Raw genomic sequence first — 25,294 nt, forward strand, 5'->3', positions numbered from 1 at the left:
TCCTTGGAGGGTACTGGATGGTACCTAATAATTACTGAGTGCCAACTGTTGTTCTAAGCGTTTCGTTAAGTATTAACTCATTTAATCTCCATAACAACCCGAGTGGATTCTAACGTTATCCTCATTTTACAACCCTATGCCTAGAAGAAGCAAAACTTTTTGTAAATTCGGCTGTTTAGGAGCCTACTGAGGCCTCATTTGTCTGCCCTCTTTATGCCATTACTCTGATCAAATATAAATGAATCTTTACAGCATTTTACTTTCAATACTCCTGAATGTATTTAATATAGTAATTTGAATTAACCCTTCATGTAAGTCTACATAAGTGTGAAAAAGTTATAGTTCATGAAATGAATGTTTGGTTATATTTCTTAATTTGATAACTAAACAGGATAATGTTGTTAGGTGCTGTCAAGTCGGCTCCAACTCATAGGGACCTTATGTAAAACAGAACAAAACACCATCTTCACAATCATTGGTATGTTTGAGCCCATTATTGCAGGATAAAAACCAAAACCATACCTATTGCCATTGAGTTGATTCTGCCTCATAGTAACCCTACAGGTCAGAGTAGAAATGCCCCAGGGTTTCCCAGGCTGTAAATCTTTACAGAAGTAAACTGCCCTATCTTTCTCCAGCAGAGCTGCTGGTGGGTTTAAACCACCAACCAGAGGCTTAACTAAGGTATGGGGGTAGGGCGCGTGCCTTGGGCGCTGCTTATGAGGGGCATTATTGAGCAGTTTCTATTTGCCATCACATGAGACATCACTCAGCAGTTTAAAACTAACAGCCATAGACGTTATTTTCTGTAGACAGGCCTCTTCTGCTGACCTTTCGGTTAGCAGCCCAAGTGCTTAACCATTGAGCCACCAGAGCTCTGCAGGATAACAACCAAACCAAACCTGTTGCCATTGAGTCTATTCTGACTCGTGGGGATAGGGTGGTAAATTCAAACTGCAGACTTCTTGGTTAGCAGCCGAGCTCTTAACCACTGTGCCACCAGGGCTCCCTGCAGGATGATACAAGTCCAAAATTAAATGTTTTCTGGTATGGTTTATTTAGACCAGTGTGGTCCAAGGACCACTTGTTCCAAAATCTCCTCCTGGGGGGTGGTTATTAAAAATATAGGTTTCCTATCCCTGTTTTGGACCTACCCATACTATACCCATTGCCATCCAGTCGATTCTGGATTCTGACTCATAGTGACCCTGTAGAAGAAAGTAGAACTATAGGGTTTCCAAGGCGGTAAATGTTTACAGACGCAGACTGCCAGATCTTTCTCCCATGGAACAGCTGGGGAGTTTGAACCACAGACCTTTCAGTTAGCAGCCAAGCACTTAACCACTGCTCCACCAAGGCTCCTTATTTTGGACCTACTGAGCCTGAATTTCTAAATTAGATCCTGATAATACAGATTTTTAGCAAGCACTCCCAGGTGATGTGCAGGCATACTAAAGTTTGGGAACCCCTCATTTACACCAGTTAAAATGCTGCGAAACTTCCAGTCTTCTTTCCACCGAGTAGGCATAATTAACGGCTGGTATTTACAATCTCAAGGCATTTAAAAGCTTGAATGTGATTTAAGAAATGAATAAATGTGTTTTTGTTTCTTGTACGTAAATTTAAGCTTAAAAGTATTATGTGAAACAAATGATGCAGTACAGGAAAGGAAAAAAAAACAACAAATGACAAGGCTCTGCAGATCTTTAAATCAGACCTTCAATTAATTGAAACACCTGGGGGTTAGCTTCCTAATATAATCTGAAAAGCAGAACAGATTATACTGGCTGAAAATCATTTCGGGATAAGCTCTTTCCCTTATGAACTAATTTCTTCCAGCAACCAGGAAAAAAAAAATGAATTTCTGGGTCTTGCAGTTCTCTGTGAACTTTCCCTTCTCATAAATATTTAGATTAAGAAGAAAAGAGCCAGGATCATTCTTTTAAAAAGCTTAATGAATTTTTAAAAATGTATGAACATAGTTGGGGAAGTCTGCCACTGATTAAAAAGCCTTGGTTTTAACATTACGTTTTTCCTTCCAAAATTCTCTTCCGTGTTTTATGAAACAGTGTCTCTCTCAAAAAAAAAAAAAAACAAAAAACATAAGTTGAAATTAATTATTTTAGTCATTTTCACCCCAAGATTTAATTATCTGCACTCTTCATTTCTCGTGTCTTTGTCTTTATTCAATGGCACCTACAGGGCACACTGTCTCCATAGTATGTTAAATTAATATTTCTACCCCCATTGCAATGCGTTTTTTGGAGCACTACAAAAAAGCACATAGTTGGTCCATCTCATCAAAGAGCCCATTTCTTGGTCGGGATGTTCACACAGGTACAAAATGGCAGGACGTGTCTGGTTTTAGATTAGGTTTAGAGATAGATGAGTGAATTTGCAGTCCACTAACGTGAGCTGCCCTGGTAGCGTAGTGGTTAAGCGTTTGGCCAACCAAAAGATAGGCAGTTGGGATCCACCAGCCGTTTCTTGGAAACCCTATGGGGCAGTTCTACTCTGTCCTGTAGGGTTGCTACAAGTCGGAATTGACTTGGCGGCAGCGGGTTTACAGGGATGTGACTCATAACTAAAACAAAAGAAAAAAGAGTGGGAAAATGCAAATACTTTAATTTTATTTCAGAGGACATACCTATATTGTTCTCTTTCCCTGTGAGGTGTATTTTAACAAACAAAATTAATGAGTTTATTTACTGTTGATAAAATCAACTGCCAAATTCTTGAATTTCTCTTTTGGATTTGTTCTCAGACTAAACATGTTAGGTATGATTTTATTAATAAGCATTCTTTTCATAATAAGGCCCAGAGGGAGAATGGGTGTTTACCACCAGATTTCGATAGTTGAACAATTATTTGGCAGGCTGATATTACTGCAGCCAGGAAGGTAGTATTTCCTGCCCTGCACTTCTGTTCTATTCCACAGTCAACTGTAGTTGGTGCAACCATTTGTTTGTTTTGTAAAAAAAATAATTTTTTATTCAAGAGGTGAACAAGCAAGGAATGTTTTCATCTCTTTTAAAGAATGTAACTTATCATACGGCGCACTAATGAAATGGATGCGCACGTTTTTTCCTTCCCTGCCAATTGTCACGGTGCCATGGATTTGTCCCCATGGTGGTGTCAATACAGGATGGCATGTGCCTTATTTTTTAAGAATCCATATCATATTAACCATTTCAGCGCAACCTGTAAGAGTGACGTTTTGGTCAAGCACAAGCAACTGTTCATAGATACTACTTCATAAATATATTAAATGTCTATAAAAGAATTTAAAAGACTTGTCCAAATGTCTCCATGTAAGAGTTAACACTTCCTGCTCTAGAGCCGGGTTTCTCAGCCTCCAAGTATTGACTTTTTGGGCTAGATAATTATTTGTCGTGGGGGTTGTAATTTGAAGCTTTATTGCTAATTGTATACACATTTAGGATTATTATGTCTTCTTTGTTGATTGACTCTTATAATTATGTAATATCACTCTGTCTCTGGTAATATTCTTTGCTTTGGAGTTTACTTAGTCTAATATTGAAATAACTACTCCAGATTTCTTTTGGTTAGTGTTTGCATGGTATATTTTTTCCCTCCTTTCACTTCTAACTTACCTATATCATTATAGTTGAAGTGAGTTTTATGTAGATAGCATATATTTAGATCATTAAAAAAAATCATTCTCTTTCCTTTAATTGGGGTGTTTAGATAACTAATGCAATTATTGAAATGTCTGGATTTAGGCTCATAATTTTTTATTTCCTTTCTTTTTTCTCTCTGTTTTTCATTTGCCTGATTCTCCTTTCCTGCCTCCTTTTTGGTTATATGAACATTTATTAGTATTCCATTTTTATTTATTGTGCTTTGGGCTATATATCTCTGAATAGTTTTTTTTTTTTTAATGGATGCTCTAAGGGTTACAAAATGCAAACTTTACTTCATCATCACTTAGAATCAATTTATACCACTTTAATTGGAATTTAGAAATTTTATCGTCTTATGGATCTCTTTACCTTTCTTCCATGATGCTATCGTATTATATATTACATCTACATAATTGAAAACTCCATCAGACAATTCTTTTATATAATTCAAGAGTCGGAAATATTTTAAAGATCTCAAGAGGAAAAAAATAATCTCCCTACCTAGATATTTACCGATTTTGTTACTCTTCCTTCCTTTATGATACTGGAAGCTTCCTTCTGGTACCATTTGCTTTCTTTCTAAAGAGCTTACTTTTAGCAATTCTTTTATATCAGGTCTGCTGCCTAAATATTTTAAAAATTCTCCTTAATCTAAGTATGCTATATTTCATCTCTAGTCCTGAAGGATATTTTTCCTGGATGTAGAAGTCTGGGTTGACAGTTCTGTTCTTTCAGTACTTTAAAAACATGCCAGTTTTGGGCCTCCATGGTTTTTGACAAGAAACGTTCAGTCACTCAAATCAGAGCTCTCTACAGGTAATGTGTCTTTTGTGAGGGGAGGGGGCTAGTTTCCAGATTTCTTTTGCTTTAATTTTTAGTATTTGAGCATGATGTGCCTTGGTGTGGGTTTCTTTGGGTTTTATCCTGTTTGGGGTTTGCTGAGCTTTTTGAATCTGCTTTATCTCTCCAAACTTGGGGAAGGAGCCCTAGTGGCCCAGTGGTTAAAGTGCTTAACTGCTAACCAAAAGGTCAGCAGTTCAAACCCACCAGCCCCTCCACGGGAGAAAGATGTGGCAGTCTGCTCACATCAAGATTATAGCTTCAGAAACCCTGTGGGGCAGTTCTACCCTGCCCTACAGGGTTGCTATGAGTCAGAATTGACTCAGCGGCAGTGGTTTTGCACTCTTTCTTCTCTCATTCTGGGACTCCACTGGCATGAATGTTAGAACTTTCGTTGTCCTCCCACATAGCTCTATTCTTTATTATCATTCTTATTTTCTCTGTTCTTTACATTTTAGAATTTCTGCTGATTTGTCTACACGTTCATTGATTCTTTACTCTGCCATCTCCATTCTGCTACTGAGCCCATCCACTGACTTATTTTTTTAAACTTGCTTACTGTTCTAAAATCTCGCTTTGGCTCTTTATATTTTCTATTTCTTTTTTGATACTTTCAATTTTTTAACTTATTTCCAATAATGTTTGTCTCTGTCAGATAATTCCAACAGCTGTGCCATTACAGAATTAGTGCCTGTTGATTGGCTTTTCCACTGTGAGTTCAAATCTTCCTGGTTCTTTGTATGCCGGATACTTTTGAACTGTATCCTGGACTCCCGGGCTTTTTGCATATTATGTTATGAGATTTGAGTTTTGTTTAATCCTATGGAGAATTTTGGTATTTTTGTTTCAGCGGGCAATCAAAAAGGTTGAGTTTAGGCCACAAGTTCCTGCCAGTATTCTGAGGACTGTGGTCTCAATGTCAGTCCCATTTTCAAAGCCTTTGTGTTCATTGTTGGATCTGTTCTATGTTTGTGTCACTGACTGCCAGTCTGGGGCCTGGGTGATCATCTCTCTTGAATTCAAAGCCTTTTCAGAATTGTTAGGACCTCAACTGATCCTTGCTATGATGGATGCCTTTTTATTCAGCATGCTACTTGGCATTTATTTACTATCCTAAAAATACTTTCAATCTGACAACTGTTGCAAATGTGTGTTGTGTGCAATGTCATCAGAGGGAAGTCTATGGCATGTTGTTCAGAGTCAGATCCATGTAAGTGTAAACTGGAGATGAGCCCAGGAGATCACAACCAATTTCAGGGGGTTACTCTCCTGAGCTGTTCTCAATCTCCCCAATACTTTCTGGTTTCCTGGGGCTCCCCTTTTTCATTCTCTGGCCAGAAAGACGAGGTTTATTTACCCCGATCTTTGTGTACTTCCACAATTAAGCTCAAATCACGGTGGAACAATGGGAGGATACTGAGAGGAAAACAAAAACAATGAGGATTCACCCCAGCCTCCTGGCACTACATCACTCTGATCCGAAAGGAAGTTTCCTCTTAGTGTTTGAGGCTCCTGTTGGGTCCTATTGCTGCCACTATTACTGGGCTGAAGCCGCAAGATCACTCAGGGGCTGAGCACAAGAGCAGAGAAAAAGAAGAAATATCTGGGTGCTTCCCCTACTCTGAGTGTGAAGAGACCCCTTTTTTGTTTATTTAGCCAGAACAAGAGAGCTTCTCATGCATCTCTCTCGGTCTACATCCTGGAGCCCACTTCTGTGTCCAATCCAGGGTGGTGTAACTAGAGGGAAAAAATGGAACCTCACCTTGAGCTGAATTTCGAATCTGTTGTCCCTCACTTTACTATTTGTTTTTCAGAGTCCTGAAATAGCTGTCCTCTATTTCCTTTTCATAGTCCTGAAAAGTGTTTAGTTTTTTTTCAGAGTCCTGAACTAACTGCTCTATACATTCTGTCCAGGTTCAATAGATGTTTTTGAGTGGGAGGCAAAGGGTAGAGGGCGCTTACCCCATCTTTCCCAGAACTGGAATCAACCTTCCAACCAAATTCAAGGAGACAAAAATTGCTTGATCACAAACACCAGATGAAACATATAACTAAAAGAAGCTGGCTGTTTAAAGCCAACAAGCTGAATAAAGAAGACACCCATTTTAGAATTGTTAGACCTCAACTGATTCTTGCTGTGATCGATGACTTTTTATTTAGCGTGCCATCTGGCATTTATTTGCTACCCTGAAAATACTTTCAATCTGGTGACTGTTGGAAAAATCGGTTATGTACAATATCATCAGAGGCAAGTCGTTGCCCTTTTTTTATTCTTGTCAGTCTTATGAGCACTGTCTTATATTGAGGGAACTGCTCATTAACATGTTTGTTTTTTTTTTTTCTCTCTCTCTCTAAAAAGCCTGGTCAGGGCGATTCTAACATTTTAGATACAATGGCGTGCTCAGTTCTCTGGGGTACCATGATCTGTCTGCTGAAATGGCCCGCAGTTAGGGTACTGTTTCTGCATCAATTATTAACACACTATCAATACAGAAGTTCCAGGCATAGGCACAAGATCTATTTCTGCAAATCTGTGAATAAAATACTTTTTGACAAGGGAATTCATGGGAACCCTATCATGAATCCTTTGTAAAGCAAATATTTACCCCCCGATTTTGGTATGTGTTTTTCACACATCAAGTTTATATGTTTCTCTTTGTACTTCTTTTCCTTATTTTTCAGTCGACTTCTTTGTCTCACTTACACATCAGCTTAGGGGAGCGTAGCAGGTTTGCATACCTGATGCACAGGAGTTTTCGGGTTGTATTATGCTTTCAGCCACCGCAGGGCAGCAGGACACAGTACAATTAGCTGCCTTTGTGGTTATTAGACCACAATCACATTTAATTAAGAAGGCCATTTATTTCGCTCCAGTCTAGGCGTGCTCTCCTAAGGAGTGATGTCCTTGCTTCAGCAGGTGGTGTTCTCCTGCTGACGAGGTCCAGAGGACATGGAGATGGCCTCAGACCAGGAGTAGTGTCTGCGGCTCAGTCATGGGCTTTCAGAGGGACCAAGGGGAAATCACTTTGCTCCCCATCTGTTTCCTCCTTTCCCCAAATTCAGATGTTGTCAAAATCCACTATCTTCATTGTTGTTAGGTGCTGTAGCGTCGATTCTGACTATGGTGCTACATAGTAGAACTGTCCCACAGGGTTTTCTAGGCTGTAATCTTTATGGAAGCAGATCACAAGGTCTTTCTCCCATGGAGTCTCTGGGTGGGTTTGAACCGCCAACCTTTCATTTAGCAGCTAAGCACTTAACCATATGCACCACTAAAACCAAACCAAACCTGTTGCCGTCCAGTTGATTCTGACTTATTGTGGCCCTTTAGGACAGAGTAGAACTGCTCCATAGGGTTTCCAAGGCTTAATCTTTATGCTGAGTCGGAATCGACTCGACAGCACTGGGTTTTTTGGTTTAATCTTTACAGAAGCAGCTGCCACACCTTTCTTCAGCAGAGCAGTTGGTGAGTTCGAACTGCCCACCTTTCGGTGAGCAGCTAAGCACTTAACCACTGCACTACCAGGGCCCCTTTTTAAGCCACTAGTGACTGGTGTCACAGTGGTTTAAGCATTCAGCTACTAACCAAAAAGTGGGCAGTTCAAATCCACCAGCCACTCCTTGGAAACCCTGTGGGGTAGTTCTACTCTGTCCTATAGGGTCACTATGAGTCAGAAGCAACTCAATGGCAACGTGTCTGGTTTTTTTGTTTAATATCTTCAATATTAAACAAAGTCCCCCTAAGTGCTTCTTTGTACATATATATCCTTCAGCCCAACTCTGTGAAAAAGACAAGTTATCACTAGTATTTTCTTTTTACAAATTAGTAAATCAAGTCTCAGTGACCTTAGGAAAGCTAAGTTCACACAGCATAAAAGAAGAGGAACCCAAACTCAATATCTGCCAATATAAATACCCGTGTTCTTTCCTTTGCAACCTCCTATCACTAGTATTGTGGAAACCCTGGTGGTGAAGTGGTTAAGTGCTATGGCTGCTAACCCAAGGGTCGGCAGTTCGAATCCACCGGGTGCTCCTTGGGAACTCTATGGGGCAGTTGTACTCTGTCCTATAGGGTCACTATAAGTCAGAATCAACTTGACGGCACTGGGTTTGGTTTTTTTTTTTGGTTATCACTAGTGTTGCTGTTGTTTGCTGCCATCAAGTTGGCTCTGACTCATGGTGACCTTATGTATAACTCAAAATGTTGCCCAGTCCTGTGCCATCTTCACGATTGTTCATATGTTTGAGTCCATAGTTGTGGCCATTGTGCCAATCCATCCATCTCATTGAGGGTTTCTCTTATTTTTGTGGATCCTATACTTTACCAACAATGATGGTCTTCTCAAGTGATTGGTCTTTCCAAAGTAAGTTAATCAAAGCTTTGCTATCCTGGTTTCTGAGGAACATTCTGGTTGTATTCTCAGTAGAGAATCACAAAGAGTTGTTTCCTATTTAATTCCTCCTGGCAAAGAACAACAGGGTCTGTCTACTTAGTGAAAGCAGGGGGTTTACTCGCAGTTGCAACCTCAAAGTAAAATTTTCATCATTTGTTTGATAAATTCAGATATTTTCCTCTTTTGTAATACTTCAGAGGCAGATCCTGTATTGTTCATGCTGCTCGCAGAGGAGCAATGTTGTTGTCACCACTTTACAGCTGGGTATTTGGAACCACAGGTAACATTTATTTTTTGCAAAATACAGGATAGAGAGATATAGTCCTGCTCACCTTTTGACAGTGTGAATTCACACAGAGATATAATTGAAGTAATTTTTCATGGTCTTTTTTTTTTTTTTGCTTTTGCCAGATCTACGAAAGGTATTGAAAAAAAAAACAAACATTCTTCTTGTTACCTGTAAAGTCTTCCTCTTCCTTCCCCTCTCCTTAAGAATGAATATAGGAACTAGAAACTGTGTTCGTTTCTGAGTCACAGAGAGTCACTATGGGTTAAATGGCTAAGGCTTTCACCCCTGGCAGTTTCAGATGGAATCCTGTTACACTTTATGAGGTTATCATTGTCCTATGAAATTGTCATTAGTTGTGGGTGTGTTCATGCTAACATCTATGCAGTTGGGAGCCATTGTGCTCTGGGCTGCAGCTGGCAGCCAGAATTCTTCCAAGAAAATGGTATAAACATCACTGTGTGTATCACTCTTCCCTCCTCTATTTTATCAATAAAGCATTTTACCTCCAGAAATTATGCAAGTGAATAGAGTTACACAGAAGCCCGGAGCCCAAATGGTCAGATCATCTTGCCTCACTGATAGAGCATGTTCACTCCAGAATCATGACAAGAGGTTAAATCATTACAATCAAATTGGCCTTTGAATTCTAGCCCCTACCATCGGATTGTAATTTATCATTAAAGGTGCCAAGAGAAAGTGATGGCTGGTTCCATAAAAACCACTCTTTTTACTTTCTAATGATACCTACCTAATCTGTAGTCTATGAAAGGACAGTCTCTGGGTCAGTAACATATCCAAATTATGATTTGATTTTCCTAAGCAAAATGTTTATCTAGATGATACATATTTAATCAGAACCTACAAAATGTCAGATTTTTCCTATTTTTAAATGACATTCATTCATTTATTTTGACAAGGATTTAAGGAGTTTCCCATTATGGACCATTCAGTCTGTTAGTCCCTGTAGCTTCAGTCGTGAACTGACTTAATCACTCCTTGTCCTTTCAGGATCTAGAATGTGGAAAGCCAGACAGATAATTCAGGATGTGGAAAAAAAAAAAAAGGGTGGAGAAAGGATAATGTTATGGTAACATATAGCCCAGAATTTGAGGGTAACAAAAGGACAGTGGTGATTTAGTGATAGAATTCTCACCTTCCATGCGGGAGACCTGGGTTCAATTCCCAGCCAATGCGCCTCATGAGCAGCCAGCACCCAGCTGTCAGTGGAGCCTTGAGTGTTATTATGATGCTGAACAGGTTTCAGTGGCGCTTCCAGGCTAAGGTGGTATGATGGTTGAAGTTGATTGTGTGTCAACTCGGCTGGGCCATGATCTTCAGTGGTTTGGCAATTATGATGTAGTTTGGCAGCTTTTTAATAACGTGATCATCTCTACAACGAGATCATCTATATAATGTGATCACCTTTATGATGGAATCTGTTGTGGGGGACCAATCATTTGAGTGGGGACTTCCCTGGGGGTGTGGCCTGCAACCAATATGAATGGACTTATTGGCAAGGCTCACTCTGGATCCTGCATCTGGCTCCTGTTCATCTGACCTCCAGTTCTTAGGACTTGAGCTTCCAGCTTACCTGCCGTCTTACCTGCCAATCTTGGGATTCGTTGGCCTCTATAGCCTGTGAGCCAGAGGCCTCCTATCTGACATTCTGATCTTGGATTTACCAGCAGCTTGGCTACAAGGGGACAGGAGAAGCCTTCAGCCTGACTCACAAACTTTTTGGGACTTGCCAGCCTCTATAACTGTGTGAGCAAATTCCTTTATATGTTGTTGTTGTTGTTAGGTGCCATTGAGTCGGTCCGACTCATAGTGACCCTATGCACAACAGAATGAAATACTACCAGGTCCTGCACCATCCTTACAATCGTTATGCTTGAGCTCATTGTTGCAGCCACTATGTTAATCCACTTCATTGAGGGTCTTCCTCTTTTTTGCTGACCCTGTACTTTGCCAAGCATGATGCCCTTCTCCAAGGACTGATCCCTCCTGACAACATGTTCATAGTATGTAAGACGCAGTCTCACCATCCTTGCTTCTAAGGAGCATTCTAGTTGTACTTCTTCCAAGACAGATTTGTTCATTCTTTTGGCAGTCCACGGTATATTCAATATTCTTCGCCAACACCACAATTCAAAGGCGTCAATTCTTCTTCCGTCTTCCTTATTCATTGTCCAGCTTTCACATGCATATGATGTGATTGAAAATACCATGGCTTGGGTCAGGCGCACCTTAGTCTTCAAGGTGACATCTTTGCTCTTCAACACTTTAAAGAGTTCCTTTGCAGCAGATTTACCCACTACAATGCGTCTTTTGATTTCTTGACTGCTGCTTCTATGGCTGTTGATTGTGGATCCAAGTGAAATGAAATCCTTGACAACTTCAATCTTTTCTCCGTTTATCATGATGTTGCTCATTGGTTCAGTTGTGAGGATTTTTGTTTTCTTTATGTTGAGGTGCAACCCATACTGAAGGCTGTGGTCTTTGATCTTTATTAGTAAGTGCTTCAAGTCCTTTTGCGTGAGCAAATTCCTTTATATAAATGTTTCTATATATATTTATATGCTGCACTGGTTTTGCTTCTACAGAACCCAGACTAAGACACGTGGTGGACTAGGAAGAAAGGTCTAGCCATCTACTGAAAACCAGCAAATAAAAACCCTATGGATCACAATGGTTCATTGGAGAGGGCTACTCTGAAGGTTAATAAACTAATATATTTTGGGCAGCTGAGCCAGAGCAAACATTAAAAAAAAGGTCGTTCTCTTCACTCTACCAATCCCCACCACCACCAATCACACTTTCTTTTAAGGTAGCTCCTAAAAGCTGGAATATAAGACCAAACATAAATTTATTTTGCTTGGGTAAAATCAAAGTAAATAAAGATGGAGAAATCTCACATAAACTGCTTTGTTAACGACAACATATTCAATTCAGACTGAATGGGAATACTATGAATCCTACATTTAATATAATATAAAATACAAAAAGACCAAAAGCCAAATCAAACCCGCTGCCACTGAGTAAATTCTGACTCATAGCGACCTTATAGGACAGAGTAGAACTGCCTTATAGGGTTTCCAAGGAGCGGCTGGTGAATTCGAACTGCTGACCTTTTGGTTAGCAGCCGAGCTCTTAACCACTACACCACCAGGGCTCCAAAAAAACACAAAAAGCACACAGAAGATAAAAGTATTCATTGTCCCAGCCACCAAAACCCAACCAACCCCATTGCCACTGAGTCAATTTCAACTCATAGTGACCCTACAGAGGAGATGTGTTCAGGCTGAACCGTGACAGGCAAGTCAAATTTGATAGGGACGAAGAAATTTGGAAGGGATGGAGAATACTTTTCAGGTGGCTGAAATACCATGAGTCAAATGTAGAAAGGTGGAAAATCAGTGCATTCCTGAATATCCCTGGGAGCCATCCTTAGCATGCTGTTCTTCTTACACCTCTCTTCAGGACACCTCATTCATTCACACACACCTTTTTAACTAGCACCTCTACGCTTTTTCCTCCCATTACTGTATGTTATGATCTGAGATCTCCATTGAGCTACAAGTGGAACCTTCCACCAACTGAAGGCCCGCTGAATGTGGTTCATAGCCTACAGGTCCCTCAACTCAATATATTAGAAATAGGATTCATCTCTCTCTCTGAACCTTCTTGAATATCCCTGTCAGTTCCCGGAACACCATCCACCCACTTACTCAAAGCAAAAATTTCAGAACTAATTTGGACTGGTTCCTTTTCTTTAAAGCACCAATCTCTCATCCTACATTCTATCAGCCCTCAAGTCTTGTTGAGTCTGCAATCTAATTACCTGTATTATTCCATTTTTTATCAAAGGACATTTTTAAATAGCACCAGCCATCACTAGCTAAGTGTGTTTGGAGGACCAGCAGCTTCAGCATCACCTTGGAGTTGTCTAGAAGGGCAGAATTTTGGGTCCCAATCCAGATCCAGAATCAGAATCTGGATGCTAGCAAGGTGCCCCAGTAATTCCATTACAGTCATCACCAAACGTTTTAACTGTTTCTTTTTTTTAAAGAATTTTCAAACATAATAATTACAGTGCATAATATAAAATATCCACATACTGTCCACCCAAATTTATCACATGCTAACAATTTGTAGTATTTGCTTCAGATATTTAATTTTTTAAGTAAATAAAACATTATGGAGCCCCAATGGTGTAGCGGTTAAAGTGACTGACTGCTAAACAAAAGGTCGGTGGTTTGAACCCACCAGTGGCTCTTCAAAAGAAAGATGTGGCAGTCTGCTTCCATAAAGATTTATGGCCTTGGAAACTCTGTGGGATCACTATGAATTGGAATTGACTCAATGGCAGTGGGTTTGAGTTTTGTTTTTTTAAATATTATAATGAGACTTGAAGGCCCCCTCCCCACTTTTCTCCCTAGGGGGACCAACTCTTCCCACTTAGCCTGAGACTGTCCCTATTGTAGCGATGAAAGCCCCATATCCCAGGAAATCCCTGAGAACAATCCTGAAATTCACGTCTACCCTTCTCTCATTCTTATATTTATAAACTTGGTAGATAATAGAGTGTGCATTTGATTACCACACGTATATCCTTCCATAAATAATGGAATTATCGTATGTGTTTAACACAAATAGTATCATGTCGGTCACATCCACCCTTCTTTAGTTTCCTTTTTTTCTCTCAACATTTTGAGATTTATATAATGATAGATTAATATGGACTGATTTATTTTAATTGCTGTAACCTATTCCATTACATGAATACATTTTAATCTATTTATCCATTCTTCTCTGATAGAAATTTAGGTTGCTTCAAAAGCTTTGCTATTTTAAACAATATGCCAAACAACATTATAAATGTTTCCTTATGCACATTTTGGGCATTCTTTCCACGGACTAGACCTAGAAAAGGTATTACTAGGTTCTAACATATGTCCCCACCGCTCATCTGTCATGTTATTGTACTGTGGTGGCTTACATGTTGCTGTGATGTACATGAGGTCGCTATGGGTCGGATTAGAACCAACTCCATAGCACCTAACAACAACAATGTAAAATGCCCTCCTAACGTATGCCCAACTTCAGCTTTACTTAAAAAAAAAATAAATAAATAACCTGTTGCCTTTGAGTTGATTCTGACTCATAGCAACCATATAGGACAAAGTAGAACTGCCCCATAGAGTTTCCAAAGAGCGCCCGGTGGATTCGAACTGCCGGCCTTTTAGTTAGCAGCCTTAGCTCTTAACCATTACACCACCAGGGTTTTTCCAGGACCTATAGGGTTTTATAGGGTTGCTACAGGGTTGTTATGAGTCGGAATCAACTCGACGGCAGTGGGTTTGCTTTTTTTTGGTTTGTTTCTTCAAGTATTTGAATAGCTTCACATGTTTTACTCAAAACCCTCAGCTACTTAATGAGCATAGGACCTCAAATGCCATTTGAAAATATGAAATCTTTACCTTTTAACTCAGCTTTGCTTTCATGCATACCATGGCTCTAAAATCAGAGCTGTGATATTTATTAACTGTCTTTGCAAAACTGTGCATAATGCATCTTTCACGTTTCATTGAGAAGAAAAGAAACTTAATCCCACCAGGATCTCAGTTATTAGTTCTTCCTCTTGATTTTTCCCTGTGGGGATTTTATGTTGGCCAGATGGTCTTCTGAAGAATCCCCAGACATATCAGCATTTTACAAAGTCAAACCAGAAAAGCAAAAATCTACTTTTTGAGTTAGGGGATTAAATCCTGTAACTTGTTATCTGGCTCACTCCATCCAAACCAGTCAATACTTGGTCCATTTTCAATACTGCACAATTATTCTCCTTCTCACATAACAGAATACCTTCATTCTCAGAAAAGTTCTGTTTTTAATTTGTTCCATTAGATGCCAGTAATTAGCCACTCAATTACATCCCCTATGCCCTTGAATTCTGTCAATTCTGAAGCGTACTCTACAATCCACGTCTTTACCCTGAAGTTTCTTTCTAGTGAATGCCAATTACAGTTTATCAGCAGCAGAAATTGAAATATCCCTTTCTATATTCATCTAAGAATGTTTATTTTCCATGAAGAAGGATTGCTGAACGGAATGTTTGAGAATCAATCCAGTGGGAAACTGTTAAGTTCTCGAATTGGCCCCATCTTCATTTTTAAACATACTGACGCTTTGAATGTTCATCAGCTGCCCTCGTGGTCAAAAATCTTATAAATGGAAAAATGATTATAAGGTCATGTGTTCTGTCAGAAATAGCTCCAAAGAGCATAACATCTCGAACTGTTCATTCCAAATATTTCCTCTGTGGACTAAATAAATATAATTTCCATTTGGAACCTTCACACCTTTGCCCCTTGTCATGGTGGTGTCTAAGAATAAGTCCTTTCTACATAAAACCAGAGTCCCTGAGTGGTGCAAACAGTGACTTGCTCAGCTACTAACCTAAAAGTTGACAGTTTGAATCCACCCAGAGGCACCTTGAAAAAAGGGCCTGGCAATCTACTTCTGAGAGGTCGCAGCCAGAAAAACCCTATGGAGTATAGTTCTACTCTGCAACACCTGGGTTGCCATGAGTTAGAATCGACTTGACAACAACTGGTTGTATAAAGCCAGCCATCTTATTTCCAGAAAAATATCGAATTATTTTATGTTCAATACAACTATGTCCCAGTAAGGATCTCTCTTTTGTCTTCCCTACGTAACCGTAACCCTATGTTATAGTCAAAGGTTAGCCTTTCCTCTCTAGCTAGACTGAAAAAAATGCATTTTTCCAAACTGATTATTTCCTTTCATATGCCTTTGCTTTGAACAAAGGAGTCTCTCTGTCTGGAATTTCCTTTCTTCTGTCCATTTATGTAACTATCCATCCTTCCTTAAAAATTCTTTTCAAATCCCATGTTTATGAGACCTTCCCCGAACATCTCCTTCTAAACACACACACACACACACAGATTTTGTTGTTCTCCTTTTTCTTGGTCCTCCAAAACCACTTTGTACATTAGCTCACTGGATTGTAATTATTTGTCTACACCTTCTTCTCCCACTAGACTGAAAGGTCCTTGGTGTCAGAGTACACAGTTTGCTCATCTTTGGACCCCCAAGACAATCAATATGTATTTTTAAGTAATTAATATATTGAATAGTATACTCTGGTTACTGTAAAAACTTATTCTTAAATTCCAGAAGATCATGCTGTGATTCTTCTATATGGAAGTCAGTATCTGTGACCCTAATGATCGAAATAGGTATAAGTATATTTTTAAGTTTAATTTTTAAAGTTTTTCACGAGACAGAACTAAATTTTAAAGTTCCTACCAAGGGGGAGGGGTCTGAATTTATTACCAAAATTAACTCATGTTTAGAATAGAAAATATTTAAAAAGGAGGGACTTGAGTAAAATAAAACTTTTCAAATCAAAGATCTATTGAAAATTAGCTCCTGCGATTTCTTTAAAAACAAATGATTATAAATTGTTAATTGATGAAACAGCAGCTGAAGGAAACAGAATTAAGGGCTGGATGGTTATCTTTACTCCATTCTGATTATTTTAGTGGGTGACCAAGATAAGGATGCTGCTGAAAGGCTCAAGTTACCTTCCCTACTTACGGACAGTCTTGAAGGACCCAAATTATATTTTGTACACTTTTTAGCTCATTTTAAATGGAGCCACGGCATTTTTTTATTTTGAACACAAACACAAATATAAACCGCATTTCAAAATTACTCGTTTATGCTAGATAACATTTCATCGTGCTGGATAACTTCTTCCTTATTATTTTTCTGATAACTATGAAGGTCTAATTTTCTGTTAAGATGATTAAAATGATTTTTCTAAGAATGCACACGGATGCTTGAAAGAGAGGAAGCACAGTTTATGAATTCCAAAATAGCAGTACTTGAAAACATGTGCTCGAAAGAATCCTTGTAAGCATTCTTTGAATGATTTTTTTTCCTCCCTGGTCCCTCCAAGCCTCACACCCTTTAAAAAAAAAAAAAAAAGGAAAAGAAAAAAAGAGCTTTGGGTGGAGTTAAGAACTCTTTTCAAATTTCAAACAATAACTGGAAATCCTGAAAAGGTACTCTCCTTTATCCAGTAAAGGAAAAGCACTTTAAAGCCTTTTTTTTTTTTTGGCTAAGAATTGTTTAGCAACAGGTTTAGTCAGTGGCTTCTATTTTGGACAGAAAGTTCAGTTACAACAACCTGAAAATATAATGCCATCTGTGTTTATTTTTCCCTCCAAAAACACAATTCTTTTTTTTTTTCTTACATAACAGTACATGACCTTAATAACCCAGATAAATGTATCGACTAATTCTTTACTTGTACCAAATGGTGCAGTTAGCTAAAGATCTAAAATATCTACCATAATATATTTATTATAATAATATACACCTGTATATATATTCTGCAAATATGAAATATATAAAGAATGTTTGAGAATTTAAATTTTTAAAAATATTCTGACTAATAATTATGTCTTCTGTTTATATTTCCCCGGGTGGAGGTAATGTGAGGTGAGAAACAGGGGCACAACACATGACCACGATATGGTTGGTGGTCAGAGAAACGGGCCAGAAACAGAGGACCACAGAGCCACAGAATCACTCACCCCAGGTTGCTGCAAATCTCTACCACCTGCCAAGCCCACTCACACATCTTCTCGGAACAGCAGTGTCTGATGTGTAGAGACCACTCAAAAATAAAATCTGAATTTTGTAATAATATTTTAGCAGCCCCGCTGGCACAGTGGTTAAGAGCTACAACTACTAACCAAAAAGCTGGCAGTTCGAATCTACCAGCAGCTTCTTGGAAACCCTATGAGGGCAGTTCCACCCTGTCCTTTTGGATTGCTGAGTCAGAACTGACTCGACGACAACAGGTTTGGTTTGTTGGAAACCCTGATGTTGTAGTGGTTAAAAGCTACGACTGCTAACCAAAAGGTTGGAAGTTCAAATCTACCAGGTGCTCCTTGGAAACCCTATGTGTGGCAGTTCTACTCTGTCCTACAGGGTCACTAGGAGTCAGAATTAACTTGACGGCAATGGATTTTAATTATATCTTAAATTACTTTAAATGCTATGAAGTGATAAGAAATGTGAATCATATATACATATACATATCCCAAAAAACCCAAACCCACTGCAGTCGATTCCAACTGTTAGCAACCCTATAGGGTGGACAGCAATGGTATATATACATATACATACAGATACACACACACACACACACACACACACACACACACACACACCCCACCAGTGGCCACAGAGTCAATTCCAACTCATGGAGCCCCCATATAGGTCAGACTAGAACAGCGCTCCTCAAGTTTTTCAATGGCTGATTTTTGGGAATTAGATTGCCAGGATTTTCTTCTGAAGTTCCTTTGTATGAACTTGACCATCCAACCTTTGGGTTAGCAGCCAAGCATGGAAACTGTCTGCACCACCTGGGGACTCCACATATACAATATATATACCATCTGTGTGTGTGTGTGTGTGTACGGTATTCTGAGCTAAGAAATTGCTATTAAAAACCATTCCGACTTCTCTAAGAAGGGAAAGAAAGCTTCTTCTCTTTTCCACTATGTGTCCCCTAAGGAGAAATCCAAACTAATTATTTTGCATTTATTTGCATTTCAAAGAATGCTTAAATTCCATTCACCAGCTGGCACTATAACTTGGCATTTCTTGTATAGCTCTGGTAGTCTTCAAGCATATCCTGAAACAGGAATCTTTCGGCCTTATTCAGAGACATAATCTCTAACACCAGCTCCAACTTTGATTCTAGAAATTGTATGCGGTGCCAAGTTTTCAATTCTCCGGAAACGGAGGGTGAGCTTTAAGCCTTCTCAACGGACATATCCCTAAAATAGCCAGGCACATACCACTGAGTGTCTAATCTTTGCTGCTTCCACTTGAGCCTTCACAGGGCATGGTAAACCAGGACAGAATAGCTCCCAAACCGTCCTGATGTTCACTCGAAAAATAAAAATAGAAGAGGACTGAGGCTAGACTCCTGCCACTATCTGAAAGCCAGGGGTGATTTTGATTCAGGAAATTCTTATGTTTCTAATTTTCTAGTTCTCAACCTCAGTGTGTGTGTACAGCAACTGAGGGTTATCCTCCTCCAGACGTACAGCCCTGGAAGCGAGTATTGCTTCCCCATTTCCCTTTGCCCAGAAGCAGCTCTAAAATAAATTCTTAATTTTTGCGCGGAAATGTTGAACACATCCGAGCATATATGTCACTGTTTTTTGTTGTTGCTTATTTATCACTTTACATTGTTCATGCCTGCTGTTTCTTGGGCTCTGGACTTGCTTCCTGAAGAACAGAGGAATTAATTGCTTTATCTGCGTTATGTAGAGAACTAACATTTCATATCTCATCTTTTTTATTCATCATCTCTTTTCCCTGACAGGTACTAGATGCATGAGGCAAATTAACATACGGATGGCAAAATAAACTGACCACAATTCAATAATAAATTTTAACTTACAAATCCTTCAACAAGAGAGACAAAAATGTAGGAATTGCAAACATATGAAAAAAAAGATCAATAATATGAATATGGTCTACTTAAAACACTGTTATAATACATAAAATTAAGCAATAAAAAGTACTTCTTTTAGAACTTGTTAGAATTTCTTTTGCATGTTACTTTGTATAGCTTGTCAAATAATGTAACACACTAAATACAGATGATTGTTTAATACCTCTAGTAAAGATTCTATGTCAATAACCAATCTTAAAATCTCTATTGCCCCATACCTATAACTTAGTAGCTTTTTTGGAAACAAAACCAGGCTAGGGAAAGACCATCAATATTGCCAAATTCCACCAATACTCACGAAAGGATGTTTCCAATGTAGGCGTAGTAAGGGCAACAGTAGGGCGCGGTCCCGTGACAGCAGTAAGCTGTGCAGTCCTTGCCACACTGAGCAAGGCAGCCATCTACAAAGCAAAAACCCCATGTGTGCAGTTACAGTTCTGAAATTGAAATCATAGCTTCAGGAAAAAGTCTTCTAGTTCATATCTCAATGGGCCGCCAACCGACATGGAGTGTGTTTAGATTTTCATCTGACATGTTCATGTAAATGTATACACTAGTCTGTCTTTCCCATTAGACTCTAAGCTCCTAAAGGCACAGAAAGGCCTTTCGTTCTCTAATTTATACCTTAAAAAAAAAAAAAAAATCCAAAACAAACACGTTGCCATCGAGTCAATTCCGACTCATAATAACTCTACAGGACAGAGTAGAACTGCCCCATAGGGTTTCCAAGGAGCAGCTGGTATATTCTAACTGCTGCCTTGTTGTGGTAAGCAGCCATAGCTCTTAACCACTGTGCCACCAGGGCTCCAATTTATATGTTCAGCAGTCCCAGAATAAATAATTTCCAACTTAATCCCTGATGGCAGTATCACCTACTGTATAAATTATATAATACTTTAGCTTTCCCTTCAAAGTCAAAATAGAAAAGTGAAAAATGTTATATGTATGTCTACATGTCCACATAATTGTGGAGCGCTGGTGGCATAGCGGTTAAGAGCTCAGCTGTCAACCAAAGGTCGGCAGTTCACGTGCACCAGCTGCTCCTTGGAAACCCTCTAAGCAGTTCTACTCTGTCCCCTAGGGTCTCTATGATTTGGAATTAACTCGAGGGCAACGGGTTTGGTTTGGTTTGATTTCAGTCCACGTAACTGGCTTATTGAGAAAGGGAAATTTAGATTTTGCTTTTAAATCACCTCTCTCTGCAACGATGATCCTTTAGCAAGGAACGTGATCAAAGCTGGCAAGGTTCATTTTCCTTTATCAATAATACATGGCTTGTGTGGAACAAGGGGGAACGTTCACATTTTCTTACTCTCAATTTGATTTCTACCTCATATATTAGCAAACCAGAACTTTTTGCAGAGATTTTTCCTCTGCATTGTGGTGAAAAAAAAATGAGAGAGAAAAATAATTACCTTCATAAGATTCAGTAACTATATTTAAAATTCACTTTGAAAATATGAAGACAGAAGCACAATCTAATTATCCAGAACCAGGGGAGAAGCTAACATATTTTTACCTTGGCCCTGAGTGCTTTCTGCAAAGTTTTTTCAGCTATTTCTTTTATAGTTTTCCCAGTGATTTTCAATAGCTCTGTATGTATATTTGTGTGTGTATATATATGTATGCATATGTATACACATATGCATATTTATGTACACAGACATTCTGTAAATTAGACATTGCTATTATTGTTAGGTACCGTTGAACTGGCCTCCAACTCATGGCAAGCCCATGTACAAGTGAATGAATCGGCTGCCCAGTCCTGCACTATCCCTGTGACTGGATGAACATTCTATTATTGTGACCCATAGAGTTTTTACTGGCTGATTTTCAGAAGTAGAGCACCAGGTCTTTCTTCCTGGTGCTCTTAGTCTTAGTCTGGAAGCTCCTCTGAAACTTGCTCAGCATCACAGCAACGTGTGAGCCTCCACTGACAGATGGCTGGTGGCTGCGCATTAAGTACATTGGCCGGAAATCAAATCCTGGTTGCCTGCATGGAAGTGGAGAATCCTGCCACTGAGCTGCCACTGCCCCCTAGACACTGGTGGTGTTAGTTGTTAGTTGCTGTCTAGTCAATTCTGACTCATGATGGCCCCGTGTGTGCAGAACAGAACTGCTCCATAGAGTTTTCAAGGCTGGGACCTTGAGGTCAGCTGACCTTTGGGAAGCAGATCTCCAAGCCTGTCTTATGAGGCTTCAAACCTTCAACCTTTCGGTCAGTAGACTAGTGCTTAGCTGTATGTACCACCCAGGGATCCCAGACATTGTTAAGGCTACTTAATATATTCAAATACTTAAACTGGTTAGTTTTTAAGGGCTTAGCAGAGAGTTTCCTTTCATCGTGAGATAGTTGATGTTCCCACTTGCTCTGTCACAGCAGGACAACCAGAGTATACATAGCTTTAAAGGTGCCATCTGAATGATGCCCAGAACAGTGAGATCTTTTTAAACACTCCATGGATATCCAAGATTCAGCTATTACTATTGTACTCGAGTTACTGTTATGATAAGCACATGGTGTTTTCAAACTATTTGTGAGTCAAAGGTACAGGAAACCAAGCCCAAAATCTTGTAGCCAAGAAGCTAGATCATACCTGAAGCAAACATCTTGATCATGTCACAACCTGTTCATTACTTTTATGATATTTTCCTGTGTTCGTGTCTACTTCCCGGAATTAGGATACTGAAAGGGCAGATTTCATAGTACTGTGAATATATTCACAAGCACAACATTTCCAAACTCAGGTTTCTACCACACTTCAAACCTTATTTTGACACACAAGTGGTTTTCTCTAGAGCGCTTGAGACGAACTCGGTGAACGTTAGAGTTTGGACTTTTTAAGGCCATTTTCTCACTGTTGAAGGGATGACACACTTCAGTGGTCCCAGAAGATACATAATATTACCTCTAATCTCTATATTCATATCCCTGAAAAGCAGCCAGGTCTAACTTTCTTCAATGACTTAAGGGCACGAGCTAGAAGCCGGTTCCCCAGCCCGCCTCCCTTTTGAGAAAAGTGTAGGCCAGGAAAAGCAGCAGCTGCTTCTAAGCACTTTTTCTCCCCTCAGAAACGGCTCTTGTAAGCTACAACTAAGGACACCAGAGGAAGGAAAAGGAGGGGACAGACTCACTGGCTGAAGCCGGAAGGTAAAAACCTTGACCAAATCCTGTCTTTGTGCAGTAGCAGTTGGACAATAATATAAACATTTCATTGGGTCTCTTTCCAAAAGTGCTTCCACAGTAAAGCACGATACTTCAGGTGGAGAAACCTCACTCTTTTTTGCTTAACCTGGATTGAATGCTTTTGCCTGGGGGAAATAAGGCAGATTACAGACAGTGCATCTGCTTACTTTCCTGTCCCATTAAAGTCAGCAACGCATTTAACAGGGCATCTGGGCTATTTTTATTTTTGCTGGGTTCCCACATCTAGCCCCCAACCCCTTGCTTCCAGCTGCATCATTTAGTCCCAGCCAAATGGAATTATTTACAGTTATAGATAAACCAAGCCAAACCCACTGCCATCCAGTCGATTCTGACTCACCACACGATTTTTGCCTTTGCTCCCTCTATATCCTAGTCCATCTCCCTATGTCCAAGGCTTTCCAGTCCTTCAAATGTCTAGTGCCTTAAATCCTCTTCAATTCAATTCCACTGAACAAATGTTTACTGAGGCCCTATGTGCCAGGTGGAGCCCTGGTGGCACAGTGCTTAAATATTTGGCTGCTAACCAAAAGGTCGGCAGTTCAAATCTACCAGCCACTGCTTGCAAACCCTCTGGGGCAGTTCTACCCTGTCCTATAGGGTCACTATGAGTCAGAATCAACTTGACAGCAACTGGCTTTTTTTTTTTTTTAATGTGCCAGGCATTTTGCTAGTTTCTGAGAGTATTATACTGAGCAAAACAGACTCCATTCTCATAGAGCATCCTTTGAACACCTATGGGACGTGACCGTACCTCTTCTATGACATAACCCTTCATACATTAGAGTAATTTACAGGCACCCGTATCTCCCCACAAAACTCAGAGCATGGCTTCTGTTTTATTTATCACTCAACATGGAGCATTCAATAAATATTAGTTAAATGAATACGGCAAGCATAAAAATGCCTCTGGCATAAAAAGTTCAGGCATTAACCCCAAAACACTTATTGGTTAAGCATTTCTTGTCAAAGACAATAAATTAATCTAGTGTTGGCTTGTAATTACTTTGTAGCTTACTAGGGAGGGACGGGAGTCCCTGAGTGGCATGAACGTTAAGCATTGGGTTGTTAACCAAGGTGACTGGTTTGAATCCACCCAGGAGGGGCTCAGGAGAAAGGCTTGGCAATCTACTTCTGAAAGGTCACAGCCATTGAAAACCCTGTGGAGCACTACTGTGAAATACATGGGGTCACCATGAGTTGGAATCAACTCAACAGCAACTGTCCTTTGTTTTATTTTGTTTTAGGAAGAGATGCAGACAGAATGAAGAAACGGAGTGAAAACTTTCTAAATGCCTACATTGCTGCTGTCCAACTTTGCTGGTTTCCTAAGTCCTAGGGGGTTGCCGACGGCAGTGGGTTTGGTTTGGTTTTTGGTTAGGGGGTTGAGTACCTCGCTTCGGAGGAGCAGGGATAAGGGAAGGAAAGGAGTGCAAATGAGGAGCTTTCAGTTCATTGCTGGGAATAAAACCGTAGACAAAAAGAACAAGAAATAATTGTGGTTCAACGGAGTGCTTGCGTGAGAGACAGTGAAGGTATTAAAGAAAGCTTTATTTACTGCGTACGACTGTCTTATTTTCTGTTTCCTTTTGAGAAGCAGAGGGGGTAGAAAGAATTATCAATGAACTAATAAAGAGATTTTTCTATAAAGCTAATATTAATGTGACTGATTCTGTTAGCCCTCCAAATTCTGTAAACCTTATACAATTGAAGTGAAAGAAATAAGCATTGTAAGTAGGGATTAGAATGTGGATTCTTCCCATCAAATAGTTGGAATTTCTCTTATATGCATTTCTGTATTAGGAAGTCAACATTTTCCTTACAAGAAAAAATCTTTAAAATGACAGCTTAGAGACAGCCGTAAGTTTACATTTTAATAAACATATTGAAAACTTCTAGAGAAGTTATTGTGATGCATTTCTGGCAAGGTTGAATGAAAAATTCAATTATTTTTAATGCTCAGATAACAATGTTGAAGGATGTCTTCATTTCCATCTCAGTATCTTTGCGAGTATCAAAAAGTAAGTCAAAGTACTCTGAATAAATTTAGTATTGCAAGGTCATGGGTAAGCCTGTGGTTTTTGTCATGTCTCATAGTTAGACACAAAAATGTTTTACACAGAACTTAGCTCTTAGCTTGCACTGTTTTTTGACTATAAATAGATGCAAAAACACATATATAATTAACTTGATGCATGAATAACCAATGAAAGGCCATTGGGGGCTCTGTATCAATCACAAAACAAGAAAACCCCTTTGCTTCAAGAATTATTAGCAATTCTCACCGAGAACAATTTGAAGGAAGGAAAATGAGATGCTCTCCACCTACAAACAACTGCTTAACCAAATCAGTGA

At 39.4% G+C, this 25,294-nt stretch overlaps 1 protein-coding gene across 1 annotated transcript in view; it reads right to left on the bottom strand.

The window, feature by feature from the left end:
• The window catches only part of CYYR1 (cysteine and tyrosine rich 1), a 125,942-nt gene that overhangs the window by 99,842 nt on the left and 806 nt on the right, over window positions 1-25,294 (bottom strand). Inside the window, exon 2 of the mRNA XM_010590338.3 lies at window positions 20,033-20,135. Coding sequence (XP_010588640.3) covers window positions 20,033-20,135 — 103 coding nt within the window. The remainder of the gene's footprint in view (window positions 1-20,032; window positions 20,136-25,294) is intronic.

This window comes from Loxodonta africana, chromosome 20 (assembly GCF_030014295.1).
Source record: "Loxodonta africana isolate mLoxAfr1 chromosome 20, mLoxAfr1.hap2, whole genome shotgun sequence".
Classification (NCBI taxonomy): Eukaryota; Metazoa; Chordata; class Mammalia; order Proboscidea; family Elephantidae; genus Loxodonta; species Loxodonta africana.